General features: G+C 68.2%; 7 protein-coding genes across 7 annotated transcripts; 4 read left to right on the forward strand and 3 right to left on the reverse strand.

Moving 5' to 3' along the window:
* Nucleotides 1–24: 24 nt before the first annotated feature.
* Nucleotides 25–856, forward strand: RHOBADRAFT_46852 (uncharacterized protein; the record flags this gene model as incomplete). The annotated part of the gene is made up of 6 exons (XM_018414872.1): nt 25–119; nt 190–248; nt 310–419; nt 535–567; nt 638–653; nt 741–856. The coding sequence occupies 6 exons, from the start codon at nt 25–27 to the stop codon at nt 854–856; spliced, it is 429 nt and encodes a 142-aa protein (XP_018268450.1).
* A 307-nt stretch (nt 857–1163) lies between these two features.
* RHOBADRAFT_55870 (uncharacterized protein) lies at nt 1164–5923 on the reverse strand (the record flags this gene model as incomplete). The annotated part of the gene is made up of 14 exons (XM_018418061.1): nt 1164–1613; nt 1691–2151; nt 2226–2391; nt 2476–2641; nt 2713–2918; nt 2982–3123; nt 3199–3364; nt 3444–3632; nt 3712–3799; nt 3864–3973; nt 4046–4341; nt 4414–5237; nt 5314–5370; nt 5477–5923. 14 exons carry the CDS (start codon nt 5921–5923, stop codon nt 1164–1166), a joined length of 3768 nt encoding a protein of 1255 aa, XP_018268451.1.
* A 1965-nt stretch (nt 5924–7888) lies between these two features.
* Nucleotides 7889–8556, forward strand: RHOBADRAFT_18239 (uncharacterized protein; the record flags this gene model as incomplete). The annotated part of the gene is made up of 2 exons (XM_018412416.1): nt 7889–7972; nt 8047–8556. 2 exons carry the CDS (start codon nt 7889–7891, stop codon nt 8554–8556), a joined length of 594 nt encoding a protein of 197 aa, XP_018268452.1.
* A 284-nt stretch (nt 8557–8840) lies between these two features.
* Nucleotides 8841–11717, forward strand: RHOBADRAFT_39434 (uncharacterized protein). The gene is made up of 9 exons (XM_018413619.1): nt 8841–9171; nt 9241–10179; nt 10259–10374; nt 10503–10731; nt 10838–11064; nt 11174–11241; nt 11372–11442; nt 11563–11587; nt 11648–11717. Exons 1-9 carry the CDS (start codon nt 9057–9059, stop codon nt 11664–11666), a joined length of 1809 nt encoding a protein of 602 aa, XP_018268453.1. The 5' UTR covers nt 8841–9056; the 3' UTR covers nt 11667–11717.
* A 2103-nt stretch (nt 11718–13820) lies between these two features.
* Nucleotides 13821–16493, reverse strand: RHOBADRAFT_46856 (uncharacterized protein; the record flags this gene model as incomplete). Its single annotated transcript, XM_018414873.1, has 1 exon — nt 13821–16493. One exon carries the CDS (start codon nt 16491–16493, stop codon nt 13821–13823), a length of 2673 nt encoding a protein of 890 aa, XP_018268454.1.
* A 653-nt stretch (nt 16494–17146) lies between these two features.
* Nucleotides 17147–19576, forward strand: RHOBADRAFT_65623 (alpha1 tubulin). The gene is made up of 9 exons (XM_018418743.1): nt 17147–17216; nt 17333–17379; nt 17531–17579; nt 17651–17828; nt 17903–17998; nt 18071–18365; nt 18437–19074; nt 19269–19305; nt 19374–19576. The coding sequence occupies exons 2-9, from the start codon at nt 17373–17375 to the stop codon at nt 19415–19417; spliced, it is 1344 nt and encodes a 447-aa protein (XP_018268455.1). The 5' UTR covers nt 17147–17216; nt 17333–17372; the 3' UTR covers nt 19418–19576.
* A 250-nt stretch (nt 19577–19826) lies between these two features.
* On the reverse strand, nt 19827–20462 carry RHOBADRAFT_46858 (uncharacterized protein; the record flags this gene model as incomplete). The annotated part of the gene is made up of 3 exons (XM_018414874.1): nt 19827–20010; nt 20104–20164; nt 20315–20462. 3 exons carry the CDS (start codon nt 20460–20462, stop codon nt 19827–19829), a joined length of 393 nt encoding a protein of 130 aa, XP_018268456.1.
* Nucleotides 20463–23020: the final 2558 nt, after the last annotated feature.

The raw sequence follows: 23020 nt of genomic DNA on the forward strand, positions 1-23020 counted from the left end.
CCCGTGCAGTTCTCCTCCTCCGCCATGGCCGCCTCGTCGCACACGGACGACAACTGCATCTTCTGCAAGATCATCAAGGGCGACATCCCCTCGTTCAAGCTCATCGAGACCGACGCAGTGTACGTGCGCTCCTACCGCCTCAAACCCACCCAGAACGGCCCGCTCACTTCGTCCTCCCCCACCTCGCAGCTACTCGTTCCTCGACATTGGCCCCATCGCGCCCGGCCACGCCCTCGTCATTCCCAAGTGTGCGTCCACCTCTCCCCTGTGACGCTCGTCGTCCGAACTGACGAGCCCACCCACCCGCAGACCACGCCGCCAAGCTGCACGACCTCCCCGACGAGCACCTCGGCGAGATCCTCGCCACCCTCAAGAAGATTGCGGTCGCCCAGGGCGTCGAGAACTACAACATCCTCCAGGTGCGTCCTGTACTGGTGCTTGACTCCTGGTCGAGGCGCTCGCCGCGTTGGCCGCGTTGGCCTAGTGGAGCACACCAACCCCGCGCTCCTGACACGCTCTATCCCTGTCCTGCAGAACAACGGCCGCATCGCGCACCAAGTCGTCGACGTACGTCCCTCTCTCACGTCCTAGTACCCGCCCTGCTGACCTCCACGCCTCGCGTTCGCCCAACCCGCAGCACGTCCACTTCCACAGTGCGTCCCTCCCGCCCTCTCTCTCTCTCTCTCTCTCTCCTCTCCCTCGTCCCGCCGCGTCAAGCTCACCCTCTCACTCGCGCGCAGTGATCCCCAAGCCCTCGGACTCGGACGAGGCCGGCCTCGTCATCGGCTGGCCGACCAAGAAGGCCGATATGGACGACCTCAAGAAGCTCGCCGAGGACATCAAGGGCAAGCTCTGATGAGCGGGCCGCAGCGTGGATATCGACGAGCGGGTGACGTGCAACGAAAGTCTGTGTCTGTGCTCAACGGCGTGTCCGTCTCGGCGCGCGAAGCAGAGAGACGTGACGACGAGAGCGAGAAAGCTCGCGAGCAGCTCTCGACGACGGCCGATTGTCAACGTGCGGCCGATTGTCAACGTGCATGCTCATGCGTTACTTTTCAGTCCTCTAGCCAGAGAGACAAGAGAAAGAGAGAGAGAGACAGGCATTCTACAGCAGCCTCCTCGACCGACAAGCACTTCTCGACCACCTCGAGCCCTCCTCGACCTCACGCACCCTCAGCCGGCGCACCGTCCGTCCCGTCCTCCACCTTGGGCATCGCCTCCCCCGCCGACGCCCCCTCGCCTTCTCGAGCCGGCTCTGCCGCCGCCGTGTGCTCGTCCTGCTCCGCCGACGCGGGTGCGGGTGCGGGCGCAGGCTCAGACGCGGCGGCAGGAGGTGCAGGTGCAGGTGCGGGTGCGGGAGCTGGAGGTGCCGGTACGGGCGGCGCGTTGCTTGAGGCGGGAGCGGCGGCGGCGGCCGCCGGCGTCGACGCGAGGAGCGAGAAGTCGTAGCCGCCGCCTCCTGGCGCCGCGCCGCCGCCGGGCGTCGGCCGGGCACCACCCGTCGGCGAGGGTGGGCGCGAGTGGAAGGGCGTGACCGAGAAGGGGTCGTGCGGGTTGCCGAGGATGGTGCCCGACCCGCCAGAGAGGCCGAGCGAGGTGCCGCCAAAGCCAGGCTGCGAGCGCGCACGAGGGTCAGGACTGCAAGAGATGGTCGACGAGAGAGAGAGAGAGAGAGAGACTCGGGACGCACCATGAGCATGCTCGACCAGAAGCCGTTGGCCGAGAGGATGTCGTCGGCCATGAGCGAGTCGAACCCGCCGTTCGTCTCGCCGAACGCGCCGAACTCGCCGCCCAACATGGCCCCGCCAAGCTCGGCCGGGAAGCCCATGCTGCCGACACCAAACTCGCCGCCCATACCGCCGGCGACGCCCTGCGCGTTGGCGAGGCTCGCAAACTCGGGCCCGAGCGACGGTGCGCGGCTCTTGAGGTACGACTCGACGACGTTGCCGTTGCCGCCGCTCGTGGGCCCGCCGCCATTGTGGCCCGATGTGTGCCCGCCGGCGCCGTTGGCCATGGCGAGGTTGTTGATGTAGATGCCGCCTTGAGCGCCCGACGGGTTGGGCGAGCCGGGCCGGGTCGGTGCGCGCGAGTTGGCGGCCGTGCGAGGCCCGTTGAGCTTGTTGTCGATGAGCGTGCGCAGGAACGAGGCGTCTGCGAGGGCGGCGGAGCAGAGTCAGTGAGGCTCGAGAGCGAGACCGAGAGAGGCGAAAGGAGGTGAGACGCACAGAGTGCCGGCGTGTGCTGCTCGTCGACGGCGGCAGCCTCGAGGACGTCGGCCGTCTCGCGCACGAGGCGCATCGCCGCCTGCTCGTCGATGAAGGACGCAAAGGTGGGCGACACGAGCTTGAGGAGGAAGGTCGCCGCGTAGCTGGCGTACACGAACGTCGAGTCCTGCGGCGACAACAACGGCGAGGGCTCGGTCAGGTGGCGCCCTCGACGACTACGACTGAGAAAGAGAGAGAGCGAGGGACGCACGATGGCGTAGCGGAGGATGCCCTGGGGCCCGAGATAGTCGCGCAGGATGACGATCATGCGCTCGGCCGCCTCGAAGCACAGGACGCAGTAGCTCGGCAGGTCGATCGACGAGGACGGGTCGTCGAGGGCGTGCTGGACGGCGAACGACAGGAGGAAGAGGCGGTAGCTGCGGGCAAGGGCGGAGCATGTGAGTGAGGCTCGCGCAGAGGGGAGGACGAAGAGGGAAAGCTGACGCACTACGAGTGATAGAAGTCCCGGACGATCGACCGCGTCCGGAGCGACGCCTCGTCCTGGTCCGTCTCCTGAAACTTGGGGTCGCTCCACTCCTGGCGCCACTGGTCGAGCTGCTGAAGGAACGCCCGGATGAGCATCGGGTAGTCGAGGTGCGCGTTCAGGCCCGACACCGAGCGCGTGTCCGAGTACAAGACGTCGATCATGCGGCTCTGCGAGGTGTAGGCGTGTCAGGCGGCGAGGAGAGGGCGGAAGAAGGGAGACAAGGGACGCACGACGATACGGAGGACTTCGACCATGGCGCTCAGGCCCATGTCGGACGGCAAGGCGCCCGGCGACCGCCACCAGTTGGTCGCGTTGCGCACGAGAAAGTCCTCCTTCGAGATGGCGTACGGCTTGCCCATCTGGGTCGATACCCTGCGAGGGAGAAAGAGAGGACCCTGTCATTCGGCTGCTCGAGGAGGGGCGAGAGAGGAGAGGGGCAGAACGCACGAGCGGTCGATGATGTAGCAGTACATCCACGTCCTCTCGCGGTTGAGGAGCTCGCGCTCGTACAGGACACGCGTCTCGTCGCTCACGTCGGGCGGCAACTGGGCGATCGTCTTGCGGTGCAGGTTGAGGTCGGTCGCCATGCGGATGCCGAGACCGCTGAACTGGTCTGCGTCGTCGTTTGAGAGAGCGTCAGGAGGTGCTGGGCGAGGTGGAAGGGCGACGGAGAGGGAAAAGTCGGGACGCACAGGTGCGCTCCTCCTCGAACCGCTCGGCCGGCTGGTTCCAGTTGCACAAGAGGATGAAGCCCTGGCAGATCTCGGTGCTCTTGTAGCCCTTGCTCATGACGTCGAACGCGACGCGCTTGGCGATGCGCAGGCACTTGCGGTACAGGTCGTCGGTGCGCTTGGTGTAGTAGCGAGCGGCGACGGTGCAGACTGCGGGCAGGGGACGGCGACGGTGAGCGGACCGTCCTCGACTGAGTGACATGCTCGACGAGGAATGTAGTGGACGTACTGCAGGTGAAGAGGAAGGGCGAGCGCGAGCCTGTCGCGGCGGGCGTGTGGATCTCGGGGTCGAGGAACGGACAGTGCCGCGAGCAATGCTGTCGCCGGGCAAGTTCGTCAGTACGCGCTCGCTCCGTATGAACAGGGAGAGCGAGGACGCACCTCGAAGAAGAGCTGGAAGAGCTCGACGACCTCCTCGACCGACAGGATCTTTTCCTCGAGAAGCGCCGGCGGCATGCGCTGCTCGATGACGATGCGGCGGAGCGGAAGGACTGCGAGACACGCAAGTACGTGAGTACGGCCTTCTCGGCACGAGGAGAGAAGGGGAGGAAGAGGCGACGCACTGTTCATCGGGCCCGGGGCGAAATAGTTGCGGTTGGCCATGCCGAGCTCCTTCTTGCGCTTCTTGCGCTCGGGACCCTCGTCGCCGTCCTCGTCCCCCTCGCCTTCTCCCTCGCCCTCCTTCTCCTTGCCCTTGGCGCCCTTGCCCTTGCCCTTGCCCTTCCCTTTGCCCTTGCCCTTGCCCGCCCCGCCGACGCTCGGCCCGTCCATGTCGTCGGTCGTCACGTCGTACTCCTCGGTGAGGTCGACGGGACGCTTGCGCGTGTTGCGCAGCGACGCCTCGGCGAGGAGACCGAGCCTGTCGCAGAGAGTCCCGAGTCAGTCGGCGACCTTCTCAAACGGAAGAAGGAGGAAAACGTGAGGGACGCACGGGTTGAGCGTATTGTCCGGGAGGCTGTGCAGCCTCGGGCTGCCGTCGGTCGCGTTCGGGTCCTTGACGCCGCTCCACTCGAGCGGCGAGCTCTTGCTCGTGCTGCTCCCGGCCGCAGGGCTCCTGCCCGAGCCCGGCGCCGACAGGCCCGACGGGAAGTGCACGTGCGGGTGCTGGTGCTGGTGCTGGTGCTGGTGCGGGTGCTGATGTTGATGCTGGTGCGGGTGGTGCGGGTGGTGCGGGTGGGGAAGAGGGTGCGGGTGGGCCTGGGCGTGCGGCTGCGGCGCGGACGGGTAGGTGCTGTGCGGCAGGGACGGGAGCGACACGCCGGTGCCGGCGCTGCCCGGCGTCAGGGCGAGGTTGTTGCCGTTGGGCGTGAGAGGGTGCGGCGCGTAGGTGTGGAGCGGGTGGCCGCCGGTGCGGCTCGGCCCGATGTCGCTGTGCGCGCCGACGCCGCCGCCGATGTCGAACCGGACGCCGTCCGTCTGGGCGATCGACGGGAGGACGATGGGCTCGCGACGGGTGATGGCGCTCTCCGAGTCGTGGCGCACTTGAGGCGGACGGCCCGACGCGCTGCCCGGGCCCGACCCGCCGGCGCCGCCGTTGCGAAAGTTCTCGAGCGCGTTGGCGACGACGGACGGGTCGACGCCGGCGTGCATGTCGCCGCGGCCTTCTGCGCCGCCTGGGCCCGAGTTGAGCGGGGCCGAGGGCATGGCCTGCGAGACGTCGGTGACGAGCCCGCCCGAGCCGGCGAGGAGGCCCGGGTTCGAGATGGACGCGAGGACCGACTCGAGTTTCGCCTCCATCGACTTGAGCGACTTGGCCTGCGAGTGTGCGACAAGGTATTGGCGTGAGTAGGGCTGAGGGATGGGCAAGGGAGGGAGGACGAGCGGGACGCACCATGGCGTCCGTCTTGCGGTTGCTGCGCTTGCCACGCTGGCTCTCCTCGAAGATGCACTGCGGGTAGATGGTGTGTTAGCGTTTTCACCTCGCCGTCATGACAGCCGGGCAAGAGCGCGAGAGTGCTCTGCCCGGCAAGACGAGCGAGCGAGCGAGGACGCACCTCCTTGCCGCCCTTCTTGCAGCGCGTACACGGCGGACCGTCCTCGCCGCCGACACACTTCATCTTCTGCTTCCTGCAGAACAGGCAGGCCCTCGCGCCGCGCGTCGCCTTCTTCTTGTCGCCCGGCCCGCCGTCGCCGTCTGCATCGCCGTCGACGTCGGCGTCGGCGTCGCCGTACCCGCCTGGGCCGCCTCGAGACGAGCCCTGCTCGGGCGGCAAGGACGAGTCGTCATAGGCGGGCGAGTCGGAGAAGTTGTCGTGGTCGTAGTCGTGCGCGCCGCCCGCGGCCGAGTCGACGTAGATGCTGCCGGAGCGGTTGCGGCCCTGGGCGGCGAGGCTCGGGGCGGCGGCGGCGGGATCTTGGCCCCACCCTGCTGCGCCGAGGGCGGTACTCGAGGCGTAGGTGGGCGGGTAGAAGGTCGGAGGTTGAGGCGGAGGAGCCGACATGAGGTGCGCTCGACGAGGCGTCGGCGAGGGTGGAGCTGGCGAGGGTGGAGCTGTGCCGAGTCGAGGTGTGCTGTCGGGCTGGGCACTGGTCGTCTCGATGTCCGAGTCGAGCTGGGCGGATGGCCGGGGTGGACGAGGAGGGAGGGCAGGGGGGACGGCGAGGGCGGGCTCGGGGCGGGACTGCTGTGCGCGCGAGGGGTGGGGCTGGCTGGTGGTGGTGTCGGTAGAGCGGTTTGGCGAGGCTGCACCGCCGCTTCGGACAGTTTGCGAGCAGAGGAGCCGACCGGCCAGGCGTCCGGCTCGCAGAACCACCGGATCTCTCACTCTCTCCTTCACGCTGCTCGAGCGCACTCGAGCATGGCCAGACAGCCCCTTGTACAGTGTCGCACAGCGAACAGAGACGCTGCTCGCTTCCCTGAGCGAGGCGACGACGAGACCGCGGCGGCCGTCGACGTCTTAACTTCCTCCCTTCCTCCTCCTCCTCACGCGCCGTCGCAAGCCTCGCGCTCTCTCGGCCGGTCGACGCGAAGGTTACGCTCGCGCACACGCGCACACGCGCGAGGCGCAGCGACCCGCTCGCCGCCTGCACCGCCGCCCGGGCCCTTTTGCCGGTCCGCCTGACGTCGACGTCGCAAACTCTCGTCGACGACAGCGTACGCGTCCTGCAGGCTCGCTCGCGCGGCTCTCGGTGTGGTCGCTCCGCAGACAGGAGTTGAGAGGCTTCGCACGCGCGTCAAGAGCGAGCGTGCTCCTGTCTGTGTGCGTGCCTCGCGCAGCACGCCCTCGACGCAATCTGCCTCTCGCTCGCTCGCTCGCTCGCCGTAAGACGACCGCGTCTGCCCTGAGCGCGCTCTCTCCTCTACTTTCCGCACGCTCAGCCTCGCCAAAGCCCCGGATCCCGCCGTCCCTCCTCGCCCTCGACTCGTCCTCTCGCCATGTCCCTCGCCGCCCAGGAACCCGCCTTTATGCGCGCCGTACGCGCCCAAGCCCGCAAGCTCGCCAGCCTGCGCCTGTACCCGACGCCGACCCGCACCGCGCCCAAGCCCGCCGAGGTCAAGCGCCCGTCGCCCGTCGCCGCCAGGCCAGCTCGTCGTCTCGCCGACGCGCCCGCCCTCCTGCGCGCGGCGCGCACTTTCTCGACCTCGACGTCGACGAGCAAAGCGCTCGCGCACGTCGCGTGGGCCGGCGACGAGTCGGCGCACCTGCACCAGCCGGTGGCGACGAGCTTCTCGCGCGAGGGCGCGACGGCGGCGCACGCGCACGAGCCGAGCAGTCCAGGCGCGCAGGCTGTCGTCAAGGGTCAGCGCAGGGGCAGGACGCTCAAGTCGCTCAGCCTCGAGAACAAGGTGCGTCCCCCATTCTCGCCAACTCTCCCTCCCTCGCTCGCCTCGACCTGACGAACCCTTTCTTCCGCAGCTCTGCGTCGTCTTCCACCCCGACCACTCGATCGCCCTCACTCTCGCCGCCACGTTCCTCGAGGCAGGCGCCAACGACATCGTCCTCGCCGTGCGCGAACCCGCCGTCGACTCGAGCACCCCGCTCGACCCTCTCGCCGCGTCGCCCGTCGCCCAGCTCCACAAGCTCGCCGCCGAGCGCGGGTTTCCTCGCGACCGCCTCGTCGAGGTCCCGATCGAGCACGCCGCGAGCGAGAAGGACGCCGCGAGCATCGTCCTCGCCGCCGTCGAGCGCGTGTTCGGTTCGTCCCGCCAGGTCGACGTCCTGTGCTGCGGCCCACCGCACGACGTCAGCGACGCGACGGCGTCGATGCCGCTCCAGCGCACGTTCGCCGAGTCGATGGCGACGTCGTCGTCGTCGTCGGGCGCTTTCGACGGGCCCGAGCGCAGCGCGAGCGTCATCCTCCTCAGCGCGCCGTACGGCCCGCGCGTCGACCTGCCCCAGCCGCAGCCGCTCGGCGAGTCGACTATCGCAGGGTGCGACTCGGCGCGCACGGCGGGCACGGGCGAGATGAGCCGCCTCAGCAAGGTGCTCGGCGCCGAGTTTGCCGCTCGCCACGTCCGCTTCAACACGATCTCGCCCGGGTTCATCAAGGTGCGCCCCCTCCTTTTTCTCTCGCCCTCTCTCCTTCTCTCGTGCGTGTGACGACTGACTCGGGCGACCCACAGACGCCCGAGGTCGCCACCCTGCTCGAGCGCGACCCGTCGCTCGCCAAGACGTGGCAGCAAGCGACACCTCTCGGACGTGTCGGCGGCGTCGAGGAGCTCAAGGGCGCCGCCGTCCTGTTCGCTAGTGACGCGAGTCGCTTCACGAGTGCGTCCCCCTCTCTCTTCGCTCGTCGCCGCAGTGAGCGCAAGGACACTGACAAACTCTCTCTCGCTCTGCAGCCGGGACGACGGTCGTGGTCGACGGCGGCTTCTCTCTCGTCTGAGCCCTCGTCGTCCTCGTCGCTGTCGAGCTGTCGAGCCAGGTCGCCCGTTCGCCTTCGTCGTCGACGGCTCGAGGCTCAAGTCCCTCCTCCGTCGACGGGTTTCCCCTTTCCGCGAGCTGTCGAGCTAGATTTTTCGCGCCTAGATCGCCGTCCTGCGTACATCATCTGTAACTCGTCCCTTTATTTGTCACTTGAGCTGGCGGCGTTGCGAGAGGTGAGATCCGGCGAGTGGAGCCGAGCGAGATGAGGACCGCGTGCTCGTCTCTCGCTCCTCACACGCACCAGAGCGCTCGAGCTCGAGCTCAACCAGGCCTGCTCGCCATGTCTGCAAATGGCCACGCCAAGGGCACGGCCACGCCGTCGTCGCCCGTCGACGAGCGGTCCCCCCTCCTCCACAGCCCTCCGCCCGGCTCGACCCAGACCCTCTCGCCCGCCCGACCTTCGTACCGCCAGCGCGCCCTCTCTCGGGCGTCCGGAAACCCGATCCCGCTCACCGCCGAGGCCCAGGCCGCCCTCCTCGAGCGCGCCCCCGAGCGCGACGACCAGGCCGCCCTCGACGCCGAGCGTGCCCTGTACCGCGCGAGGAGGGCACGGCGCGTCCGCCAGGCCTTGTTGGCCTGCCTCGGGCTCGTCCTCGTCGCCGGTATCGTCCTCGCTATCGTCCTCCCGCTCACGATCGGTCGGCGAGGCGGCGGAGGAGGGGGAGGCGGTGGGGACGGCGGCGGCAAGAAGCGCGACACGCCCGACATGACGCACCTGCCGCCACCGGGCAAGGGCACGCGCAACCCGAGCTACCTCGTCACGGGCTGGAACGGCGCCGTCGCGAGCGAGGAGCAGAGGTGCAGCCAGATCGGCGTCGAGAGTCCGTCTCGCTCTCTCTCTCCTCTTAAACCGAACTCGTCGCACGACCTGACGCCTGCCTCTTTCACAGTCTTGCGCGAGAACGGTACCGCCGTCGACGCCGCCATCGCGACCGCCCTGTGCGTCGGCGTCGTCAACTCGTTCTCGTCCGGTATCGGCGGCGGCGGCTTCATGGTCATCCGCCCTCCCTCCCTCAACTCGTCCACCTCGGCGTCCGACACGCTCCTCCCCTCTGCCTACACGTCCAACCCTCGCTGCACCCACCCCATCTCGATCGACTTCCGCGAGGCCGCACCAGCCCTCGCTCGTGCCGACATGTTCACGCGTGACGCGCGCCCGGACGACCCCGAGTGGAATCCGGCGCGTGCGAGCAAGGTCGGCGGCCTCGCCGTCGGCGTCCCGGGCGAGCTGCGCGGCTTCGAGGCGGCGTACCACGCGTGCGGCGGCGGCGTCTCGTGGGCCCGGCTCTTTGCGCCCGCCGCCGAGCTCGCGCGCGAGTTCGCGGTCGGCAAGGAGCTCTCGCGCCGGCTCAACACGCGCATCAGCCAGTGGACGGGCGGCAAGGGCGGGCCGACGCTCAACGAGTGGATCCGCGACGAGGACGACTGGGCCAGCGTCTTCATGCGCGAGCACACGGGCAAGGACGGCCGGCGCGACGAGTTCCTCCGCGAGGGCGACATCGTGCGCCGCCAGGCGTACGGCGACACGCTCGAGCGCCTCGGGCGCGACGGCGCGAGCGCGTTCTACGAGGGCGACATCGCCGACGCGCTCGTCGAGACGACTCGGGCCGCCGGCGGCATCCTGACGCGGGACGACATGCGCTCGTACCGCGCCGTCGTGCGTCGGGCCGAGGAGGGCGTGTACCGCGGCAGGAGGTACTACACGGGCAGCTACCCGAGCGGCGGGCCCATCCTCCGCCACCTCCTCAACGTCCTCGACGGCTTCGACGACTTTGCCGAGGCGGGCCAGACGTCTCTCACCGAGCATCGCTTCATTGAGGCCCTCAAGTGTGCGTCCTCGTCCTCTCTCCTCTCTGCCACTTTGCGAGAGAACGCGCCTGACGATCCTCGTTCCCGCCCGCCGCACAGTCGCCTTTGCCGCCCGCACGAGTGTCGGCGACCCGCCCTTCATCCACAACGACAAGCGCCTCGCCGAGATCCCGACCCGCAAGTTTGCCGACGCAGTGCGTGCCAACATTACCGACGTGAGTCGTGCACGGTCCGCTCTCTCTATCGGGCGGGTCGGCGGCGGGTTCCTGCGGGCTCGCTGCCCGGCCGCCTTGACCTTGAGCTCTGCGTCCACGCCCTGACGTCTGCTGCGCCCCCCTTGCAGGACCGCACGCACCACCTCGCCTACTACAACCCGCAGTTTGACGTCCTCGAGGACCACGGCACGACGCACATGTCGACCATGGACCAGTGGGGCGGCGCCGTCGCCCTCACGTCGACCGTCAACCTCATCTTTGGCTCTCGTGTGCTCGACGCCAAGACGGGCATCATCCTCAACGACGAGATGGACGACTTTGCGACCCCGGGCATCCCGGATGCGTTCGGCCTCAGGCGTGAGTCGACCCGCCTGACGCTCTCTCTCCCTCGCGAGCACCCTCTTCCGGGCACACGAGGTCGTGCAGCAGTTCACGTTCCTGACAACACCACATTTTCTCGCAGCCTCGCCGTTCAACTACCCCGAAGGCGGCAAGCGTCCCCTGTCGTCGACCTCGCCCTTCATCATGGACCACGCCTCGTCCGACGCCGTGTGGCTCACGATGGGCGGTTCGGGCGGGTCGCGCATCTTTGGCGCCGTCGCCCAGACGCTCCTCAACCTCGACTGGGGCCACGACTTGGCGAGCGCCGTCGAGTTGCCGAGGGTCCACCATCAGCTCCTTCCCGAATATGTGCGTCGGCCTGTTCCCTCTCCTCTGCACACCCTTGTCGACGTCGTGGACGACCGGCCTGCATTCTTGGGCGAGGAGAACGTCCCTGACCATTTCGTCCTTCCTGCAGGTCTCGGTCGAGTCGACCTTCCGCACCGACATCCTCGACAGCCTGCGCGACCGAGGGCACAACATCACGTCCGTCTTCTCTCTTTCGTTCTACCTCCCACTCTTTCTCTCGAGGCTCCTGTCCTCGTTGGTGCCTTTGTCGGCGCGCAGCAAGGCACTCATGTGGTCAGTCACTGACGCTCTCGGTCCTCGCCTGCAGCCTCTTCGACATCAACGTCGGCATCGCCGAGGTCCAGGCCGTCCTGCGGGACGAGGATGGCAAATTCTTCGGTGCGTCGCAGCTCGTTCAACTCGTCCTTCCTCGCCTCAAAGCGACTCCCTGACCCGCCCTCTCCCTCTTCTACCCTTTCCTCCTCTTTGCCGGTTCCCTCGCCTCGCCTACTTCAACAGCAACGTCTGACTCGCGCAAGAACGGGTGCGTCCGCTCCTCCTCTTTCCCTCGAAGGAGCGAAACTGACTCCTCGACCGCTCGCAGGATCCCGGCGGCGTTCTAGAAGCCGGCAGGAGAAGCCGTAGATGCTCGCAATGAAAGTCAGACATCCTGTAGACGCCCTCGAGATGTGCCCGCATGACTCTGCGGTCGAGGAGGACGAGGAGGAGGTGAGAGCTCGTGCGCTTTGACCCTCTCGTCGCTGCTTCTCTCGGCTCAAGTCTGGCTCGACCTGACGATAAGGTCGCCCGGGAACGAGCCTGTCATCGCAGGCGGCGAGAGAGGATCATCGTGCACCTCTGCGCTCAAAGGAGGAGCGAGAAAAGGAGGGAGCTCGTGCGCTTTGACCCTCTCGTCGCTGCTTCTCTCAGCTCCAGCTCTGGCTCGACCTTGCGCAATGGTCGCTCGAGAACGAGCTGCTCGTCGGCAAAAAGGATTGGTGGAGCAGCAAGGAAGATGGTAGTAGTCAACCTCAACTGGTACCGCGGCTCAACTCCCCGTGCCGTACAACGGGTACCTTCGCGGAATAAGGAGTTCTTCGCGTCGGGGGTGTACGAGGGAGCAAATCATAGCCTGCGCCGGCAACAGCTATTTACCATCGACCGTTGCTCCCGAGGAGGAACGAGAGAAGTACGAGAAGTACGAGGAAGGGTGGGTTCAAGTGTAGTACGAGAGCCGGAATCGGTAACGGGTTCGACAAAGGAAAGCGCCGCTTTGCCAACGCACGCCGCACGCATAGATTCTCAGCTTCGTCGCCCGTCCTCGTCGCCGTCCCGCCTCCGTTGCGAACCGTTTCGACTCGCTCTTGCCGCATCGTCGTCTCTCGGCAATGGTGCTCCATCGCGAGAGCAGGCAAGAGAAAGCGAGCCAGACGAACGTCCTGACGCGCCCGCCACGCGCGAGCTCCCGCTCGAGAGGGACATGAGGTCACGCAGAACAAGCCGCTGCGGCAGCTGCTCGAGGCGACGCTAGCTTGAGCCCTCTCGAGAGCTGGCGAGAGAGCGAGCCAGAAGAAAGAGCTCTCTCGGCGTCGACAACCTCGGACTTGGGAAGGTCGACGAGCACTCCATCTCGCGCTATACAGGATTAAAGGGCTCGGGAGAAGCGCTCGATTGCATTGCAGACACCTCCTCGTCCGATCCCGCGCGAGCAGAACGCTGTAACCCTGCTAGATCAAGAGCTAACGTTTGAGCGAGGGTGCGCAGGATCCCCCTGTCTTTTGTAGGTGGCCGGGCGCACGGGCGCTCCGCAGGGGTGCGCGCCGTGCGAGCGGCTCACCACAGTGCGCCCGCTGCCCTCAGGGGCACGTGAGGGCGGGCGCGGCCTCGTAAGGACCCGTCCGCGACGGCTCGACTCGCTGAGCCGTCAGGACGAGTGCGACGACGAACGAGAACTCTGAACGGTCTGGGAACACTCGCGGGGGACGAGAAGAGCGTTCGGACAGGAGAGGGCGCCGTCGCGCGGCGCAGCAAGGGCGCGAGGGGAAGCTTTCGAGGACGAGAAGGGGGAGGTGCCATCGAGGGCGCGACTAACCTGCGGCGCGAGGTCGAGAGGGTCAGTGCGCGGCTCGGCGAGGAGCACAGACCCACATGAAGGTCCTGCACGGAAGAAAGAGAGTGCGCAGGACGTACAAAGGACAAGATGAGCCGCCTCGAGGTCGACAGTCGCCCTGCGCCGCCTGTCACGCCCAGCCCGACCGCCGCACAGCGCCGCCGCGCCTGCAGGAAGATCAAGATGAGTCATTGACACCCATTCCACGCCTCGCGCAAGACGGGCGAGTGTGTGAGAGAGATGGAGAGGGCCGCGAAACATGGGGAGGCGAGGAGGACGAGGACACACCCGCTTTCCGAGTCTCGCACAGCGCCTCCTGCATGCCCAGACCGCGTCTCGACCCTCCTCGAGCCGTCTGCGAGCACGCGCACGAGTCCACGGGTCGTTGTCGGAGTTGAGAGAGGTCGGTCGACGCGGGTCGCTGATGAGGATGCGACGCGGTCTGCGCGGTCGGCGAGCGCTCGCGGCGGCGTGGGCTTGGCGGGAGCCGTTGCCCAAGTCTGCAGCTATGCACGCAAGCCGACTCGAGCGGGCCCGGCCGTGAGGGTCGAGTGGTGGGAGGGGGCGCAGGAGGAGAGGGGCCGCACAACTTGCTCGACTCTCTCGCTGTGCAAAGGAATGGGAAAGCTGCAGTACGACTCGGTACAGCGTCAAGAGCACGCTCAATCTAGATCCAGCCCTCCTTGGCCCTCGCCGAAAGACCCTTCGTCGTGTCTCGCGCACCGACCTTTGCTCCAGCTCCCCTCGCCTGCGCGAGCCACCGCCCGACGCCCGCGACACGCTCTTGCTCGACGCTGCACGCTCGCTCGAGGTCTTGCAGACCGAGCCACGCCGCCTCGGTCGAGAGCGTGCGCAAGGCTGCGAGGAGCGCAAAGAGGGGTGCGGGCGCGAGGGCGAAGAGCGAGAGGTAGAGCGGGTCGACGTCAGGGTCGGCGGTGCTGGAGGTGGGCACGTGCGACGACGATGTCGAGGAGGAGGCGGGAGGGAGGACGAGGGAGGCGGGCAGAGCGCTGTTGCGGAGGAAGTCGACGACGGCGCCGTACAGGGTGAGGCCCGGCGCGACGTCGCTGCCCGCACCGTCGGCCGATGCGAGCGACATGAGCGGCGAGTCGGTTCGGTCGAGGAACACGGCGAGCGTCGCGTCCTCGAGCGTGACCTCGGCCGGCGCGCCCGAGTGCTCCTCGTCGTCGACAGTCGACACGCTCATCGAGAGCGACGGCGTGCCCGCCCTGCTCCTCGCCGCCGGCGCCGCCACCGCCGTGTCCGCCTCGACGGCGAGCCTCGGCACGGCGGGCACCTTGTCGTCGCCGCAGCCGCCGCGCGCCAAGCTCGACAGGCCCTCGAGCGTGCGCCTGCTCAGGCCGCGCGGCACGCCGAGCACCGTGCTCCTGCTGCGGTGCTCCTCCTCGGACCCGTAGCCCTCGACGTCCGAGGGCAGGAGGCCAAAGTCGAGCGAGCTGCGCTCGACGGCGCTCGCCGGGCGCGGTGACGTGGCGAGGATGGGCGACGACGACGGCGATGACGAGAACGTGCCGGCCGGCGAGCGCGGGACGCCGAGGAGCGAGTCGGAGCCGACCGAGGCGTGGAGCTGATTGCGCACGACGTCGAAGTAGGGCCCGAGGCCGCGCTCGAACGGGTTCTGGAACGGGATCTCGTCGTCGGCAGCCGGCTCGACCTTGGCCGTGACGCCGGCGCGAGAGCGCATCGTGAGCGCCTTGCGGGCCGCCTCCTCGGCGAGCGACGGCGGCGGCGCCCTCGCCGACGGCATGACGAGCGGGAGGAGCGGCCCGCCCTCGGGCCCGAGGTCGACGCTCGAGCCCACGTCCGGGTACACCGAGCGGTGCTTGCCGCCGTGCGGCAGCGTCGGCGAGCCGACCATCTCGGCGTACTGGGCGCGCCCTCGCGTCGTCGGGAGCGGGTGCGGCGGCGGGCTGAAGGCGTGCGGCAGGCCGAGGAAGAGCTCCTTCGAGGCGAGGGCGGCCTGCGAGCTGTTGACGAGCGGGTCGATGGGGCTCATCGGCTCGTCGCCGTCGCCAGGTGCACAGGTCGAGTAGGTCGAGAGGTTGTCGGCGAAGGGGAAGGGCGAGGACGGGTAGGGCGAGGGCGTGAGAGAGGGCGCGAGGCTGAGGGAGCTCGACGACGCGTCGGTGAGCGCGCCGGGCAGCTGGAGGTACGGGTGCGGGTGCTGCTCGTGCTCCTGGTGCCCTGCTGCTGCCTCGTCCTCCTCGACAGGCTCGTCGCCGCCCCGCCTGACGTCCTCGAGGACGGCCTCGACAAAGTCGCCGAGCCTGCCGCCCTCGACGCCCTGGCCGACGAGCGTCGCCGCGCTCGTCGTGTACGTCGACTGCCCGCCGACGTCGATGCGCACGAGCAACTCGTCGAGCGAGCGGCGCTCGACCGCGGCGCGCGTCGGCCCCGAGACGATCATGGCGTGGAACGGCTTGTGCGACTTGTCGACGGCGGGAGGTGCGGGCGGTTGGCGTGCTGGACGGAGAGGAGGGATCGAGGGCGATGGTGGCGAGGTCGGGCGGAGGTGCGGGCGAGCCTGCAGGGGGAGCTGCTTCGGGCGAGGGCGGCCCGCCGGCGGCGCGGGAGGCCCGTGCGCGGCTCGAGACGGTGCGCCGAACGCCGCGACGTCGGAGGCCATGGCGTTGCGCGAGTCGGACCGAGGAGGAGGGTCGACGAGCGCGGCGGGCGGGTTGTACGGCCGAGGCGGCGGCCTGCGCCTTGGAGCCGGCGGCGGCTGCGACACGAGCGCGGGCGACGGCGACGACAGCGAGCGCGGCCTCGTCGACGCGAGCGACTCGACGCTGTCGCCGCTCGCCGAGCTGCTGTGGCTGCCCTGGCGCCCGTGCCCGTGGCCGTGGCGCCGTAGCGTGAACATGTCGAGCACGTCCTTGGCGGCGCCGGCGAGCTTGTCGGCCGCGGTCCCGTTCGTCGCCTTCGCGCGCGAGATCGAGCCCGAGCGCCGAGTCGGGCGCACGTGGTCCATCGAGGCGCGCGTCGGCGTCTCGGGGAGGTCGTACGCCTTGGGCGACGAGACGACGAGGCGGCTCTCGCTCGCGGACGGGGCATGGCGGTAGACGCTGCCGCCCTTTTGCGACGACACGCGGCGGTGATACCGCCTGACGGCGCCCGACGGCGGCGAGAGAGGCGGCGAGGGCGTCGTGGCGTGGTTGGTCGACGAGAAGAGGCGCTGGAACGGTCGAGGGGGCGACTTGATGAGGAGGGTCTCGGCAGAGAAGCGCGAGGTGAGGTTGGGGTACTGCGGCTCGGGAGGCGGCGGTAGAGGAGGAGGGTGGGCTGGAGGGAAGCGCAGGGCGGACTTGAGCGTCGTCATCTGCCGAGGCGAGGGCAAGGTCAGTCCGAAGTCGAGGAGAAGGTCGACGAGGGGACGCGGGACGCACCTCGAGGGCTGGCGGGGTCGGCGAGTTGCACGAGTTGCGAGGCAGCGAAAGCGAGGAAGCCAGCTCGAGCCGGGACGAGGGCGGTCGCGCTCGAGGACATTGGCCTCGGGTCGAGGGCGGAGCCGACAAAGGCCAGCGATCGGTGATCGCAAGGCTCGGGCGTGCGCAGACGCTGACGGGGGACGAGGGCCGGTGCGGGCGTGCGCTCGGATGCCCTATGTCCTCGAGCGGGGAGGGGAGCCAGCGCTTGCGGCCGCCGAGAGGACAAAGGCTGAGGGCGAGGCGGCCGCTGCGGCGGCGTACACGAACGGTGCTTCTCGAGCGTCACTCGAGAACGAATCGTAGAGCGCTCTCAGTCGCTCGAGCGCAGAGCCGGGCGTGCGGGAAGAGGGAGAGGGAGCTGCCGGCGGGCGGAGGAGGAGAAGAGGGACGGCGAGCAGACGCCGACAGCAGGGCGGGGGAGGGGAGTTGCTGTAGCTGGTCTGTGTGCACCTGGAAGCAGTGCCTCGGCCTCTGCAAGCGAGGTGCAGCTCGAGAGGGGCGACGACACGAGCGAGCGAGGGAGCAGGTGCCTTCCTCCCACCCGCACTTCTCTGCAGTCCCGTCGTAGCTACAAGGACCAGTCAGAGACCCTCCCTTTGCACTCTACTCTCTCTGTACGTCCACTCTGGCCAACCCCCACCTTGCCCCGTGCCGTCCCCGGCGAGCAAACACGCGCCCTCCTCCCTCAACGTGTGTCGACCTCGGCCCCTGACCCTCGCCTCACGCACAGTTTCCGCACCTACCACCTACCTTCCACCCCTTCAAGCATCATGCGCGGTACGCTGCCCCCTTTCCCGCACCTCTGGAGCGCGTCGTGAGCGCGAGCCGGCGAGGCCTCGTGGGAGGGGGAACCGGCGCGTCCACCGCGCGACCCACAGCCCTCGAGGGCTGCAGCGAACACGCACTGACTCGCCATGCACCCTCACAGAGATCATCTCCATCAGCGTCGGCCAGGCCGGTGTCCAGATCGGCAACGCGTGAGCTCCCTCTCCTCGCTCGTCGACGCGTAGCCCACCCTGACCCCCGACTCTGCCGCCCCGCGCCACAGCTGCTGGGAGCTTTACTGCCTCGAGCACGGCCTCGGCCCCGACGGTCGCGTCATCAACGAGGACCCGGACAAGCAGAACTCGAACGGCGGCTTCTCGACCTTCTTCTCCGAGACGGGCTCGGGCAAGTACGTGCCCCGCTCGATCTACGTCGACCTCGAGCCCTCGGTCGTCGACGAGGTGCGCCCTCCCTCTCTCTCTCTCTCTCTCTCCCTCGAGCGAGCAGGCCCTGACGAACTCGCCTCCCATCGCAGGTCCGCACCGGCGAGTACCGCCAGCTCTTCCACCCCGAGACGCTCATCAACGGCAAGGAGGATGCCGCCAACAACTACGCCCGTGGTCACTACACCGTGCGTCCCCCTCTGCCTTCCTACGCGACGGAGAAGCGCCGTCACTGACCCTCGATCCGCCCCCCCACGCAGGTCGGCAAGGAGCTCATCGACACGACGTGCGACCGCATCCGCAAGCTCGCCGACAACTGCAACGGCCTCCAGGGCTTCTTCGTCTTCCACTCGTTCGGCGGCGGCACGGGCTCCGGCTTTGGCGCCCTCCTCCTCGAGAAGCTCTCGGGCGACTACGGCAAGAAGAGCAAGCTCGAGTTCTCGGTCTACCCGGCCCCGTCGCTCTCGTCGTCGGTCGTCGAGCCGTACAACTCGATCCTCACGACCCACACCACGCTCGAGCACGTCGACTGCTCGTTCATGGTCGACAACGAGGGTCCGTCCCCTTACTCTCTCTCTCCCTCGAGGCGGTCGGGAACTGACCCGCCCTCGCTCCCCGCCGCACAGCCATCTACGACATCTGCCGCAAGAACCTCGGCATCCAGGCGCCGGGCTTCAAGAACCTGAACCGCATCATCGCCCAGGTCGTCTCGTCGATCACGGCCTCGCTCCGGTTCGACGGCTCGCTCAACGTCGACCTGAACGAGTTCCAGACCAACCTGGTGCCGTTCCCGCGCATCCACTTCCCGTTGGCCACCTACGCGCCCATCATCTCGGCGTCCAAGGCGTCGCACGAGGCCAACTCGGTCTCAGAGCTCACCCACTCGTGCTTCGAGCCCAACAACCAGATGGTCAAGTGCGACCCGCGCCAGGGCAAGTACATGGCGTGCGCGCTCCTGTACCGCGGCGACGTCGTCCCCAAGGACGTCAACTCGGCCGTCGCCGCCATCAAGACCAAGCGCACGATCCAGTTCGTCGACTGGTGCCCGACCGGCTTCAAGCTCGGCATCTGCAACGAGCCGCCCGCCAACGTGCCCGGCGGTGACCTCGCCAAGGTGTCGCGCTCGCTGTGCATGCTGTCGAACACGACCGCCATCGCGACCGCCTGGAGCCGCCTCGACCGCAAGTTCGACCTCCTGTACTCGAAGCGCGCGTTCGTCCACTGGTTCGTCGGCGAGGGCATGGAGGAGGGCGAGTTCTCCGAGGTGCGTCTCTTCTCTCCTCTCCTTATGCGGGCGGCGCGGTGTCGGTCCTGGGCGTCGGTGACTGACGATCCCTTCTCCCTTTCCCTGCTTTCCCCTTCCCTCGCCTCGACTGTTCCTCTCTCTCGCCCCGGCCTACGCCCGTCGCCCTCGCACGTCGCCCACGTTGTCGCCGCCGCCGCCGCCGCCACGACCAGGCTCGCGAGGACCTCGCCGCGCTCGAGAAGGACTACGGTGCGTTGCCCTCTCCTCTCGTCCGCCACGTCTCTCGCACGGTCACTGACGCTCTTGCGGGCACACAGAGGAGGTCGCCGACGAGGTCGTCGCCGAGGGCGAGGAGTACTGAGTGCCCCCTCGCGAGCGCACACGCTCGAGCCTCTCCTTCGAGTAGTCGCGCCCCCTCTCTTTCGCTTTTCCTGTTTCCCTCGCGCTCGCGCAATCTCATCTCCCTTCGTCTTCTCTCTGTCTTTCGAGTCGGTGTGCCTGCAAGCCGAGCGTGTCCGCCATCGCGCCCGAGAGACGAGGAGAGCCTGCGAAAGAGCCTGCGAGAAAGAGCGCCTGCGTGCGAGCGCCGCTGTGTTCTCTCCGCCTCGCTAGCAGACGCACTCTCGACGAGCCCCGTGACGCCTGGAGAGAGAGAGACAGGAGCGTCCGGCTTTTGGAGAATTGCACACATGGACCGAGAGAAAGGGAAAGAGGAGAGGGGAAACGAGACCGTCTAACGCGACCACCAAGCACGCCCACGCCGGCCGCCTCTACAGCTCGTCGATGTCGAGCTCGGCCGCCGAGTAGTCCGAGTCCCACGCGCTCGTCTCGGCCTCGCTCGCGCCGGGCGTCGCCACCTCGTCAAAGTAGTGCGCCGCGACCGACCTCGGCGTGCGCGGCGTGCGCGGCAGGCGCGCCGTCGAGCCAGTGCTCCAGATGAAGTAGGCGACGAGGCTGCGGGCGAGAGGGAGGCGCGTCAGTGACGGGAGGAGGAGGAAAGAGGAGGAAGGAGAGGAAGGGGTCCGAGCGGAGAGCAAGTCGACGCACCCAGTCCAGCCCGTCTGGTGCGACGCTCCCAGGCCCTTGCCCGTTTCGCAATTGAAGAACTCTGCGTGATGGGAGGGTAGGAGGGTGTCAGTGAGAGGGTCGAGAGGGAGCGGAAGAGGGTCGACGAGGAAAGAGGAGGGCGGACGAGGGGAGGGGTTCGAGCGAGCGCCGACTCTCGGTCGATGCCGAAAGAGAGAACAGGTCGACGCACCGTGGAAGGGGACGTAGTCGCGGAAGTGCGGGTCCTTGTTGAGCAGCTCGCTGCCGCCGTTGCACGCCCGGTTCCTCTCGTGGTCGCGCGCAAAGAGGTGGATGACGCGGTGCTGGATGTCCTCGGCAACCTGCGCGAGCGTGTGCATGTCGCCCGACCCAGTCGGGCACTCGCTGCGACAGGAACCGGCGGGACCGAGAGCGAGGGCCCGAGCGGCGGGCGAGGCTCGACTTGAGAAGGCCGCTCGACCAGGTTCCAGCTCTTCTCCTTGCTTCCCCTGGCTCGCCAAAATGACGAAGAAGATTGCCGACGCAGCATGTGTGACGGTGCAGTCCCCAGGAGTGGTTCCTGCCGAGGTAGAGCGAAAGCGACCGAGCTTTCGAGGGCCCTCCCCTCGAGCGAGCTGTCAAAGCTACCATGCGAGCAAGTCAAACGAGCTACAAATTGATGACGCAGCCGGACCGGAGCCGGACCGACGATGTCAAAGGCGGAGGCGGTGCCTCCTCCCAAGCTCGCTCTTGCTCTCCCTCGTTCACCTCGAGATCGCGCACCGCCCGCACTCGCTCACAGACAGCTCTCGCCTCGCACACACGGCATGGTCTCCATCAAGCACCTTCTCGAGAAGCGTCGCGGTGCGTCGGCCCGCTCTCTCGAGCTCTCGCTCCTCGCCTCGACCGCCCCCCGTCCGCGACTGACGAGGGCGCGCTCCTGCAGGAATCGGCGGCGGCGGCGGTGGACGTGGAGGCGGGGGCAGCTCGAGCGGCGGTCGGTCAAGTGGCGGCAGCTCGTCGAGCGGGTCGTCGACTCGGAGCGGCACCAGTGCGTCCTCTTCCCCTCCCTCAGACGCGTCAGTAGCAGTCATGTACTGACGCGCGCGTTCGTCCGTTGCCGAGCAGGTTCAAGAAGCGGGCCGCCAGGTTACTCGCCCTCGCCGTTCGGCTACGGCGGCGGCGCACCTCGCACCGTCTCGGGCGGCGTCCCCTTCTCGGGCCGACAGTTCGGCGGCGCGACGAGGGGCTCGATTTACAGCGGGCGAGGGTACGGCGGCGGGTACGGCAACTATGCGCGAGGGGCAGCGCTCGGCGGCGTCGCTGGCGTTGGGTTCGGCTACGTCGGCGGGCTCGGCTTTCCTTACGGTTACTGGCCGGTCCGTCCTCGCCCTCCTCTCCTTGCTCGAGACGAGCACGAGTTGAAGCTCACGCTTGGCCTGCTCCACAGCTCTACTACGGCCACGGCTACTACGGCGACGACGAGTACGGCCCGTACCGCAACGACTCGCGCCCGGGCGGTCCACTCGCGGCGGCGTCGTTCTCACCTTCCCAGCTCGACGCGTCGGTCCCTCCACAGTACATGGTCTACGGCGACTCGGCTTCGGTCGGAAACGTCACGCAGGCGCTCCAGGACGACTGCGGCGCCGTCCTCGTCGTCGACTCGACGCCCGTCATGGACGACGGGACGTTCCCCTCGTCGACCAACTCGACGCTCCTGCCCCGGCTCGACCCGTCGAACGTCTTGACCTACTATCGCGCATCCTCGTTCGCCCTGTACTCGTTCTTCGACGGCCAGGAGGCCGACCCGGCGGCGACGGTCAACTACACCGAGTCCGTCTCGCAAGCCCCGTACCAGTACCCGGCCGACACGCGCGACGTCAACTTCGAGTCGTGCGTCAACCAGACGATCCAGCAGACGCTGCCCGTCGAGGAAGGTTACACGAGTGCGGCGTTCGGCGGCGCCGAGGCGCGTCGAGGTCAAGTCCTCGCCGCAGCTGCGCTCGCGGTCCTCCTCGTCAACGGCGTCCAGTGGCAGGTCGCCCTCATCGTCGTCCTCGCCGTCGCAACGACGGCGTCGATGGCGTGACGAGCGTATTGACGCGGCGTCTCGTGCGCCGCCGCTTCTCGCCCTTCCTCCTCTTCTCTCGCATCTTCCCCTCTCTCTCTCCTTCTCTATCTCTCTCCTCTCGCACGCCCTTGTCTATGCACCGTGTTGTACCATTCCCGCATGTCTCTGCAACGCCGTCATGGCTCGTCGTCGCCCAGCTGTCTTCCAGAGTCGCTGCATGCGCATTGACCTCGTCGGCGGCTCTCTTTCCTCGCCGGCCTGCGGGACCGGCTTCTCTCGGTGCCTTGAGCTGTGCGGCACTGGCGTGAGAGAGTTTTGCGCTGCTCGAACGAGAGGAGAGCGAGATCGAGACGCAAGATCGCTCGCCCTCTGCGCTGTGCTCGCCCGCCCACCGTCTCGCGCCCGCTCGCTCGACTCGCCGTCCGCCCGCGCAGGCTTCGCTCGTCCGCCAGCAGCTCGCGCCTCTGTCGACCGTCGAGCTTCGTCGTCGTGCACCCGCGCACGAGCTTTATCGACTCCGTGGGTCCTCGCCCCCAGTTCCCCAGACGCCCACCCTTCTCGCGGCGTCACCCCATCCTCGATCCCACCTCGAACCTCGGCCCCCTCGCCTCTCGCCTCTCGCCCCTTGCGACCCCGAGCGACCCGCCTCGAGAGCCACGATGGCACCTCCTCCTCCTCCCTCCTCGTCGAGCTCGTCCAAGCCCTCGTCCTTCACCGCGCGCAAGATGAGCAACGCCGGCCAAGGTCCGCTCCCCACCCTCACCATCCCGCCCACGGTCCCGCACAACGAGCCCGCGGGCGACGTCCCGCTCAAGCAGCACGCCGCACCTCGCGAGGCGGCCGCCCCGAGCCTCCACGCGACGGCGA

This window comes from Rhodotorula graminis, assembly GCF_001329695.1.
Source record: "Rhodotorula graminis WP1 unplaced genomic scaffold RHOBAscaffold_15, whole genome shotgun sequence".
Taxonomy (NCBI): Eukaryota; Fungi; Basidiomycota; class Microbotryomycetes; order Sporidiobolales; family Sporidiobolaceae; genus Rhodotorula; species Rhodotorula graminis.